Source organism: Anoplophora glabripennis, unplaced genomic scaffold, assembly GCF_000390285.2.
Source record: "Anoplophora glabripennis isolate ALB-LARVAE unplaced genomic scaffold, Agla_2.0 scaffold714, whole genome shotgun sequence".
In the NCBI taxonomy this organism is placed as follows: Eukaryota; Metazoa; Arthropoda; class Insecta; order Coleoptera; family Cerambycidae; genus Anoplophora; species Anoplophora glabripennis.
The window spans coordinates 61,044-73,341 of record NW_019416787.1 but is presented as its reverse complement, the minus strand read 5'-3'; the positions used below and the strand labels follow the sequence as shown (position 1 = coordinate 73,341).

General features: G+C 32.0%; 1 protein-coding gene across 3 annotated transcripts in view; it reads right to left on the bottom strand.

The window, feature by feature from the left end:
* The window catches only part of LOC108914137 (titin), a 98,610-nt gene that overhangs the window by 65,624 nt on the left and 20,688 nt on the right, over positions 1-12,298 (bottom strand). For 2 of the 3 annotated variants that reach the window (XM_023455452.1, XM_023455450.1), the window contains exons 14-15: positions 10,824-12,258; positions 5,203-5,332 (exon numbers count right to left, since the gene is read on the bottom strand). The exons of the other annotated variant lie outside the window; for it this stretch is intronic. In XM_023455452.1, coding sequence (XP_023311220.1) covers positions 5,203-5,332; positions 10,824-12,258 — 1,565 coding nt within the window. The remainder of the gene's footprint in view (positions 1-5,202; positions 5,333-10,823; positions 12,259-12,298) is intronic. 3 annotated transcript variants of the gene reach the window in all.

Below are 12,298 nucleotides of genomic sequence, written 5' to 3'. Positions count from 1 at the left end.
TCCAACCGCGGGTCCCGGGTTCGAGTCCGGTCTAGGAAAATTCACTTTTTTATTTTTTTTTTATATGTACAGCACTGAATTGAAAATATTTAGTGGTTTACACGATAAAATTTTAAAAACGGATTGTTTGTAGCAGAACAATATAATATTATAGCTAAATTAAGGAAGCATCTGACAGTAGTGATTAATGACTCATTAATCACTGCCGTGATTAATGGGTATTATTAAGGTCGAGCAAACAGACGTATAATGGGTACATTATACAATAGTCGTGGATAAATAAATAAATAGTTCAGTTCTATAGAGACTCTTATAATTCTTACAATTTATTGTTTCATTGTTTCCAAAATTGGTTTTATAATAATTTGCGTAATACCACCACAAATTTTATCGAGCTTTTCCTATTTTTGCGAGAACGATATAGTTTCTAGGATAGTTTTTTATACTCAAGAAAAACTGACAGGTTAGGAGAAAATCGAGAAGAAATTTCATCATGTTCGTTGTTAATTTATTTTTTTTACAATCTTCTATTTATTGTTGTTACAACTTTTGGAATCCAAATTGAACCTTCTTGCTTTGATTCTCTGAAGATAGTGAGATTGTAAAATGGACCTCGAAACTAGTAGCTTGTAATAGTAAAATAAGGACTATAAAATAAACTGATAAACTATTTTCTGTTTAGTATCTGGTAGTTTAGAAAGCAACTACACGAAAGTAAGTAGATTTGGATAGAAATATTTAATAATAATTTATTAAAATTAATTCAGTACCCAACTGGAAAATAAATATGAAATAGAATTAGTAAAAATGTGCCTAATTTAGAGATTTACTTATTTTTATGGATAATTGTCTTTCCCGAAGTTTAGAGTTGATTTGAATTTTTGAGAATTTACACATGTCAAGATTTGATAAAATTTTTCTTTAATTTCCAACTTTTCTTTGTTTCCGCGGTTTCCTAGAATGCCCTATTTAAGAAAAATGCAAATTTGTAGAAATGTTAATGCTCCGCCAGACCCTTTGGACCGTGCAAGAATGAGGAACGATATACATTAGGGGTCGGCAACCTCTTGGATAATGCAGACGCTAACAGTCATAAGATGTTTTTCTACCATAGAATTTTTGAATTCGTAAAACTATTAAGAAGAAAGAAAGCCATACAATTTACCAATACCGTCATGAACTTCAAGTTCATCAGGTTATAATTTATGTGAACGAAAAGTTTGATGTATACCACTGAAGTGAATACAGTAGAAGAATTATGCGAATGCATAGAGAATTTTGACAATTCTGAACATATTTATGCTGTTCCGGATTTCCGACCATAATTAAGACGTTATGCTTTTATTTGACATTATATTCTACATCGTGTTTGAAATACTTTTTTGTGTTACTGATATTAGCAGAGATACGGATGAATCCGTATTAAGTGGACACCCTGTACGTTATACTGACACTACAAGGATGAGTACATTCATGTTTCAGACCACCTTGAGTAAGAATCCGCTTAATTTTGTCCTTAAAAAGACCCAGAATAATGGTTATCTAATTTTTGCGTTATAAAAAAGTTTGTAGTTGTCCGTCGAATGGAATTATTGGAATATTTTTGATGCGCCTTCAAGAGACCTATCCAACAAGAAAAGATTTGTTGAAATGTGTTGATAAATAAAAAAAAAATAACAGGGGCGGGTCACTACTGTTTCTTCGTAGTGATATCTATTTAAATTTTAATTCAATAATAATATTCTATCTTACAAATTTTAGAAATATAAATTTTGCTTCAACAAGAAAACACCTGTTTGTAACTATCAGTTGATTATAAAAAAAATATATTGCAAATATATTTGTAACCCTTTTCGAGATCTCGAGGTCGGCCACCCCTATTTTAATTTTTTTATTTGGCAAATTCCTTTCGAAATTTTTTCATTACTAAAGTTTTCTAAGTGGGCGTAGAAATTATCCCCTAAAAAAACGGTATGGGTTCTGTGCATCAAAATTGGAATACGAACATTTTAAAATTCGCGAGTGGTCACTGTAGTAGATAGTGCTAAAGTAAAACGCACTGTATATTGGAATGGGCCAACTCAAATGAGAAAAAGTCTTTTTGAAATGTTACGAAAAGATTTGATATCTCAAAACTCTATTATAGTAGTAGGTACGAAACCGATAGTTTTGTAATATAGGTAGTTGTGAGATATAAGGACTAAAAAAAAGTTTATTTAAATTCGCTCAGCAAAAAAAATTCCAAATTTTTTTATTGATTTTTGAGATGCTGTAACAACAAATTTTTTTTCATTAAAAAAATTATCTTAAATTTTATTAACAAATTTTCTTTTCATTTGATAAGTATTTAATGTGAAATTGTGAAAAAAATAAGGAAAACAAATTTGAAAAATTGGATTTTTTTTCAAAATTTAGATTTTTTTCTATTTCGATGTTTGATAAGTATTTAACGCGAAAACGTGAGAAAACTAACCCAACATTTTTTTTCATCTTAATCATTAATTGATGTTTAAGAAGCAATAAACCTGATCATTTATTTTTTTTATAAAACTTTGACGACTCGGGAAAGGGCAACAGTTCCACCGATCGACTTCAAAATTTACAAGCCTCCTAGGCATGTACTGAGTTAAAAAAAAACTACAAACATTTGTACTTTTCGCAATGTTTGCAAAGTAGTCGTTGATTTCCCAAAACAGCAGAAAAAGTAATTTTTTGCAGTTTTTCAGATTAATATTGAGTATAAAAATATTTTTTTTCTTTAACCTGCTAAAAGGCCCTTGAAGAGGATTGATTGAAGTTTCCAAAACGCACATTCCGTTCGCTGTACGATCACTAGTTCATGAGATATCGATGATAAAGAAAATGTGACTTTTCACTCATTAGCCGATATCTAATGAGAAAAAATCGCAATAAAGAAAATAAAAAAAACAAATTGATGCTGAGAAATCATGCTAAACGACCTTGGCAATGATTAAGCCAGAAAACAATTTTCTGAACCGATGGGCAGTTTTGACGAAAAAATTTGTAAAATGTTTGCCTTGTGTTATTTCTTTTGGTTGCGTCAAGAGTGATGAAATTTTTTCACCTCAAGATTTTAAAATTAGAATTTTCAAGCTTCAAGATGCTTTCTTTATTTTCTAGATACGACCATTATTCACAAGTTACATCATTTCAAAAATCACTAAAAATATTTGTAAATTTTTTGTGCTCCATTAATTGTTTTGCAGAGTTTATTAAACGTAAAGCAAAAGTGCTGTGTTGAATATCCATTCGATAATTTACTATTTCGAAACTAAATGAGTCCCACGAGAAGGTGCAAAACAAATTTGTAAACAGTCTCATCTATCAGGGTCCCCTACTGAGTCAAACAACAGGTTAATCATAACCGAATCTATTTTAGAAGACTGGTAATAGCGTTGGTCAGAAACGCTATTTTCGGTATTCATCAGCGAGATATTTTCAACGCGTGAATCACATACATAATTTGAGGTGAACACACGCTGTGCGTCTACATTTTTTTTCATGTGCACGCACATCCCCACCTTGTGGGCCGTGCATGTGAACGTACGTTCCGGCATTCTTCAGAAAAACGGATCCCACTGGGTCCCGAGTAGTTGCTCTAGTAAGTGGGTTAGTGAATCGTGACACGAGCTGTGCGCGCCCGAGGACGGTGTCTGTGTTTTCATGTTTTCGAACCCAGTGCATAATGCAGAGAGTTCGCGTTGTGTGAAAAAGTGCGCTCAGTTACCTAAGCCACATAAAATTATGGTTAAATCGCTCAAACGAGCACAGAAATTAAAGTATAATTTTATGTGGCTTTACACAAACAGAATAGAACTTCCCCTTATCTTAAAATTTTGTTCAAATTCCAAGCATATTGTATAATTGTCTTTGTAACTTTTCTGTAATTGATTTAATTTACAATAATTGTTAATTATAGTGCTAAGTAATTAACCTACTTGTGCGAGAAAACGCTGTTCGGGTTTCTATTTATTAAAGTAGCTTTAAGACTTAATTTTGTATGAGATAACGTGTGTAAATAATAAATGAAAATGTTAAGTATGTTTGTTCTAAAATAAATTATGTCCATTTTTACCGATGTCTCAGGTGAGAAGGTGTTGGATTTTTTCCAACGATTTCTCAGGCATGAGTCATTCGCCTTTTGGTGAGAAAAAAAATCATTTTATTTTAGTCGAAGGGGATACGACAGACAGAAGCAGATAATCACAGTGACTAACGATGTTTATTTACCGAAATATTGGCAAAAATATAATTTTAACGTGTAGAACTGAAAACTGTAATGGATTTTAGTAATAAATTTATTTTATTACGTATTTTTATTAGCGCCAGTGGACCGCACCGTGATGTATTACAAATAAAGTTTTTAGAGAAGAATACGCGTGATACAGACATCTGGCAAGGTGCAGATTTCACTATGAGGTCTCCTAATTTAGAATCGTAATGTTATACACACACGTAAAGTTTAAAATAGTTCAGCATGTGTCATATTGCGCACGACTCCACAGTTTTAGTTAAATGAGTTTTTGTTTTGTTTGAAATTAGAACACAGAGATGTATGCGGCTGCTAATGATTTTAGCATGAAATACACTTCTATTTAGAATTTGTTGCTTCGCAGCAGGTGCGAATGTATCTTGGGCTCTGCACTTAATCACCTTTTGCTTGTCAGGTATTTTTAACCGTGTTAATTGTTTTCAAGGCGCCTCAAATTTATTTTTTTTTAAATAGAAATACTTTGGCCGAAAGTGGCGCTTTTAATGAACAGGTTCGTGAAGATGTACTTGAAACGCAGGTGTTCTTAACAATAGCAGTTTATTAAATAAATTAAAGCATGAATTATACAGTTCTATGACAATTATAATTTATAAACTAAGCCCAGCGTTCAGCAAATTAGTGCCAAAGCTGTATTCAATCCTAAAAATATCACTTGGAAGTTGAACAAATAAGATTTTAAATCCACCACCAGTAAGTAATCTAATGAAAGAAGGCTGCAAAATTTATACTCCAAAAATCCAGTGACTTAATGTTAAAATGAGACATATAAAAATTGCAGGGCAACAATTAAAGCTATAAACTAATTTCTAAATCAATAAATTAACGAGGCTTCAGTTAAACCGTCACCTCTTTTATGTATGTCAATTATTTTACAAAATGTGAGATATGGGAGTGGGTTTATTTCTTACTTTTAACGATCAATTTCGCTGATTGTTCTACTTGGCCAGCGGATGAAGTTGCTCTGCAGCTGAATGTTCCAGAATCTTCTTCGTACGTGGTTGATATTAACAAAATGGCATTGTTGCCTTCTTGGATCATCTGAAATAGAATGAAAGTGTTTACAAATCGATGCGTATTGGATAAATATACAGTCCTAGGCGATTTAGAAGCCATATTTCAATAATAATGTGTAAAGCCGTCTTTAACGTATAAAATGTTATAGGTACTTAGACGAATTTTTGAGATTCCTAAGGTAGCCGTAATTTTTAATATCTGAGGCAGTGTTTATTCTAGTTAATTATGCTGTCCTGTTGACGGACATTATCCACATTTACAATATACTCACATATTCAGCAACATGTAGAAAATATATTACGAAATATTTCCGACTGTTATAAAACGAACAAACTAAACATAGCTTTCCGCAGATATTCTAAACATGAGAAAAAAGTTATTTTTTGTTGTGCATTTGCAAATAAGATTTTTTTAGTGAAAGTTATTTTTTTTATTTCAAACAGGACAAAAGACGATTGATTGTAAGAGTCAAAAAAGTTATTAAGGGTGAAATATTAAATATTTACTGGAATTAAATATAGAAAACCTTATTTCAAGCGTATCTTTTTTTATTCTTACGAGAGTTATTTTGTCTAACAGGGGACACTCTTTATATAAATAGAAAAAAATTGTGTTTCCTATTTGAGATAAAAATCTACTTAATTTTTAGATAAAATGTTTTGATTTCTATGTTAATTTTTGTCTTTTGTCATTTTTTACTGGTGCGGTTGGACCAAACTGTTTTCACTCTCTTATTGTATTTAATTTTTCTTAATTTGCACACAGTGATCGAAGGATTTTAGTGTAGGTACACAAAAATGCATATATACAATTTTTGTAGGCCACACTAGCACTTTTATACAGGGTGATTCAGGTTGCATAATTTCAGGAATCGATAGAACAGGTTAAAATAATGTTCATTTGTGATATAAGCTTATTCCTAAATCGCACCGTTTTGGAGATAGAGGGCGTTGAAGTAGGATTTTTACCCGTTTTCCCTCATAACTTTTGAACTTGAACAAAAATCATAGTGCTTTTACAAATCACTATGATTTTTGTTTTTCATGGGTTGCTATAACGTTAAATAAAATGAACGCGGCTGGGCCGCTACACTGTCACGAATTTCATTGAATATCTCAGAAACGAGGCCAAATATCGAAAATAAAAAACTCGTGAAGCACAAGCGGTGTGCAGCTGTTTTATTGAAATTAATTAATTTTTTTCTAAATTAATGTAAGATGGGGTAGCACACAAAACACACTTTTAAAAGGGGTAGGTGGTTCAAACTTATGAAGCTTATGTAAAATCATAAGGAGTGTTTTTGTTCCGAATTTCACTTCAATCGGATGAGTGGTTCAAAAGTTACGAGGGAAAGACGGGAAAAAAATTCTATTTCAACGAAACGGTGCGATTTAGGAAATAAGTTTATAACATCAATGAACATTATTTTAACCTGTTCTATCGATTCTTTAAGTTATCCAGAATAAACCTGAATCACCATGTGTAGAGAATTTTCCCAAATTTTCTTTAAACATTAAATAAGTTTGTTGTAAATTTATTATTTGGTATAGTATTATTTTAATGCATTTGATGAGACTCTCTACTCAATTCGGCCTGCGTAATAATAATATGCCGCCTCCTCTCCCGCACAAGTCTCCGACTTCTGGGTTAATTCTTGTAGTTAGAATGAGGAGTAGAGATATTATATTATATATTATAATTGTTTAAAAATATTGAAATTATATTATTATAGTTTTAAAGACCTCAATCCCAGCAACTTCTTGTAGAATTTACTTAGAATCAAGATTTGCGTAAGTTGTATTCTTGGTAAATGTGTACTAAAGTATTAAAAAAATACAGGGGAAACCTAAAATTAATTGAAAGTCGCATAAATAAAAAAAATTACTTGTAACTAATTTTATAATTAAATTTTTTTGTTCAATTGATTTGACAATGTTAAACTCATTCAGTTGATGTATCTTTCGAGCTTTCTTTGCCATTTAAACAATTTGAAGTTGCTGCTGACAAGTAAACTTCCAAAATACGCAGTGTGCCATGCTTTCTGGGCACAATACAGGGTGTTAACTAAATAGGTTGCCAAACTTTAATAGGCGATGCTTTATAGATATTAAACCAAAAAGGTTATATAAATATATAACAAATGAATAATTTTCAAACTACAGGGTGTTCAAATTAAAAAAAATAATATTTTCTAACATATATTCGGATAAAAATACGTGTACCACTGGCGGAGATATCGGAAATCGCCCTCATTGAAAACCCCAGAAATCTATCCAAAAAAAAATCATCTTATTCGAGAGATAAACCATTTTTATTTATTACTATTTTAATTTTCATCAACTTTTCTTCCACAAATGTAAAATGACTTTAGAACTATACTTACGTTTTCCAAAAAAAATATTTTTTACCATTATTTTAATGCTATCTAATGGCGATACATCTGATAAAAATTAATAGCGGGAAATTGCGTTAATTATTTTCTTACTCTTTTCATGATTACGTTATATTTAAAATCGAACATTTCGAAAAAGAAATTTTTGCGAACTGAGTAGTTCTATAGGTTTAATGAACTGTTTGAAAGTAGTAAATCGAAAATGATACGTCTTTCGATTAAAATGAAAGATAATTTTTTTTTGAAACATCAGAAGGGGTTAGAATTAGTGAGAAAATTTTTTAAATATTCTGTGGCGTCGAATTCCTGCGGTTTTTAGTAAAAATAATTCCCTATACCTTCGCTAATGGTACATGCATTTATATCCGAATTCAGTGGACTTTTATTTTCAATTAAATAAATCATTTGTCTAGGTTTCGTCATTCTATATCAAACGTCTTCAGAGATATTATAGAAATTGTGATTTTTTTTAAATGTTCTCGAAATCTGTTGATTTACACGCTAATATTATTTGACTTAAAATCACTCGTAGAATTACGACTGAAAAATTTGTCTATGAATTAATTACCACTATACATTTTCATTTGCATTTTTAAATTTTCATTTTTCTCCAAAACGAAAAAATTCGCAAGTATTTAAATAATAGTTCAATGTAATCGTTTCTTCATTTTTTATACCGCAAAAAGGAAATGAAATAAGAACTTTTTGTAGTTATTTTCTGCAAACTATGAATAGTAATAAACAGATTTTCAACGACTTGTGGTGTTTTATTTCTTTATATACCTTTTATTTAAAAAAAAAACATGAGAACCACAATTTTGTACTTATCGTCAAAATAATAATTTTTATTATACCTACAATTTCATATCGTGCTCTTACATAGGGTGTTACATGGATTTCCTTACAAGTACCAATGCAAAATTTGGTACCTACACGGTTTTTGACCATTGGTGGGTCATATTTATAAAGGGCGATTCACAAATAGTGAACAAAAATGAAACCTCGAATTCTTTGGTGAATGCTAAGGGTAGTCATTCCTATAAAGTTTTTATCTAGGACGCTTCGTTAAAAAAATACAGGGTGTTAAACTTCAAAAAATATTTTTAATTTTTTTAAGTAGGTAATTTAAAAACTAGTAAGTGAAGTAATTTGAAATTAGGCACAGTTCGTTTTTCAAGTTTCATTCGAAAATCAGGCTTTTTTCGGAAACCATAAGAGAAGAGTAATTTGTAGAAAATTGAAAGACGAACCCGAAAATATCATGGTTGTTACCATAAACCAGAGCTGTATTATTTTATTTAGAAACATATGCCACCGATGCCCTGTATCTCCGCCACTGGACCATGTATATTTTATGAAAAGCCCTCAGATTTTGTACAATGTTTATATAAATACATGTGCCCAATTTCAAATTATTTCACTTACTAGATTTTAAATTATTTAAAAAAAATTAAATATATTTTTTGCAGTTTAACACACTGTATCTTTTTAACGAAGCGTTCTAGATAAAAACTTTATAGGAAATACTCTCCTTAAAATTCACTAAAAAATACGAGGTTTCATTTTTGGTCACCAGGTGTGAATCACCCTGTATAACTATAAAGGAATGAAACCCACTTTTCAGAGTCACCTTGACAGTAAAAATGTCACAACTTTTTTGTCTTTTGGACGATGTGAATTTCGATCCTGTAGTATAAAACAAACATGTCAAGTTGTCATCTTTATTAATTAGAAATATTTATTTGTATCTGAAGGTGAATGTAGCAGCTTTTTTTGACGAGTTATCCTTGTAATAATTGTTACCTAATGATAAATGTACTCTCTATTTTTACTCAAAAATCATTTCGTTTAACAAAATTTTAAACGCAGTAATTTGTTACCATAATTTTCTTGTATTTACAAGATGACAACTTGCATTTGTCAAGAGATGAAAAAGTCCACGCCTTTATCAAGGTTGTTATGAAAAAGTGAATTTCGCGCAATCCCTTGTGTGACCCTAATTCATCAATTAGTTCAGAAGGTATTGAAATAACATTGTCAATACTTCATCATCAATCTGTTATATTTTCGTTTAGGTAAGAATGAAGCTTTAGTTAATTTGAATATTTCTTTTGGCTGCCAAATTAAGGAAGACGCATTATAAGAACCCGGTTTTAGAGATTACTATTTTCTCTTTTTTTGTTTTTTGGAAACATTGACAATATCAGTACCTATACCAGTTACAGGACATTTTGATTTACTTTATTTTGTTGAAATATGGCTTAATGTACAGACTACATATTTTCTATGTGAATCCAAGATATTGCAGAACCAAAAAATAATTATTAATACTCTTGCATTCTTAAGTTCATTTGTTAGACAGGTTCATCTGTGAGATTAAAAGTTTACTTTTTGAATTTGAAATTCATTTTGTTTTATATAATTTTGGTAATCAGTTGTACAAGCCGTAATAATTTTTACAAACATAAGAAGTTTTATACAGGGCTGGAAAATCCGCATGGTCCATCTGCCTTAACATGAGAGCGACAAAGTAAAGAAATCTGTGCGATAGATAAGGATGGCTATAATGAAGACGTTTCATAATCTGAATAATCACCGCCCGTTTCGGGTTAGAAGTAGGACTGACTATTCAGATTATGAAACGTCTTCAATGTAACCATCCTTGTCTATCGCACGGATTTCTATGACTTACTTTATCGCTCTCACGTAACGGCCGATGTACCATGGGGACTTTCCGAACCTGTATATACTTAAAATCTTATACTTTTATATAAAGATTATAATAAAAAATATAATGAAGTAAATAAAATTATAATATACTTAATAAAAAATAGTGCTATTAGTGTTTATTACGTTGATAATACATTATTATATAGACCTCTAGGAATTCATAAAAGTTACATTTTTTGAATCTGTATTACATAAAAACGGATTCACTGAATATGACAGTATGTACACAAATAAATTGAGTATTAGTGCAAGAAGGAAAATATTGGCCAATTTTTAACTAGAATCTGTTCCGAACTGTGGTATTTTTTAATTATTTTCTTACATCAAGACGACTTTATGGCTTCATTATTTTCTATTTTGCTATACTAAGGAGTTTTATTTATAAATATTTACCTGGAAATCGGGCGATTCTGGAATGAGGAATCCTTCTCTCAACCATTGGATGGTCGGCTTGGGCTTTCCGGAAATGGTCGTTTTGAACTGTCCAGGACTTCCTTCAGGTACAATGACGTCTCTCATAGGAGTTAGTGAAGGTGCTACCTCTTGTGTTTCGGGCGCTAAAACTTTCAGTTTAGCTTGAGTTGCAATAGTTCCCGCTGGATTTTCGGCAATGCATTTATAAACACCTTCATCTTCAGGGAATGCTTCGGATATTCTCAATGTACAAAAGTCTCCTTCCTTCGTCATCTGGAAGTACCTGGACGGTTTGATCACTTTATCAGCCTTTTGCCATTTAATTGTTGGAGTTGGTTTGGCTGAAATTTTACATCTGAAAGCTACTGCTTGACCTTCTCTGACTGATTGTTCTTTAAGCGGTTCAAGGACAGTTGGTGCTTTTTCTGCGCCGGGAGTTGTTGGTTTTGATGGTTGCTGAGCCGTTTTTGCAGCTACTACGGAGCATTCAGCTTCACAGCGCGCTTCACCACCACTGTTGATGGCTACACATTCATATTTTCCAGAATCTTCAGGTACTACTTCAATTATGAGCAGTGTGTAAAGTTCATCTTCTTCTAGTGTCTTGTAGCGGATATCTGAGGTGATTTTCTTGCCGTTCTTAAGCCAGTAAACGTCAATTGGTTTAGTTCCAGTAATTTTAGCGTCAAATCTAACTAGCTGACCGACATTAGTGTTAGTGCTTTGAATTGTGGTTGTGAAGCTAGGCGGTATGACACCTGCTCTTCCTTGTCTCCTTCGTTCCTGTACTACCAAGTTAGCACTGCACTTAGCAGTGCCTCCTCGGTTTTCTGCTACGACGCTAAATACGCCAGAATCTTCCATAAATACTTGTCTGATTTGTAAGATAGATTTTGTACTAAATGTATATACTTTTAAATCTGGTGAACTGGTAATTGGGAAATCTTCTCTGAACCAAGTAATCTTGGGAAGTGGATCACCATCGAATTCGACTTCAAACTTCGCTGAATCGTTTTCAAAAGCACGGCAAGGTTGGATTTTCTTAGTAAAGAATGGTGGATTTGAGGGAAGCAACTGACCTTGAACCAGTCGTTCTTTAGTTTTGGCTTTGTGTTCGACGTCAGTGGTCTCTGTAGCAGTGATGTTTCGAGTAATTTCCAGATCACCTATCTGTTCCTTCTGAGTCTGTTTCTGTTTAGTAACATAAATTTCTCTTCCGTGAACGCCCGATTCTGTAGGTTCTGGTGGATATGCTCCACGTTTTGAATCAATTTCAACCTCTTCCTGGATAAATTCTTTGCTTTTATCCGTTTTTCTCAGTCTGATTTGATCTTTATGTGGTATCGGTTTTGGAGGTTCCGCCTTTGGTAATTTGGGTATAGGAGTTAGGTCAACTTCAAATGGTTTTTCTTCCCTAAAAAATATACAATGATCAGTATTATGAAGCACCGAGG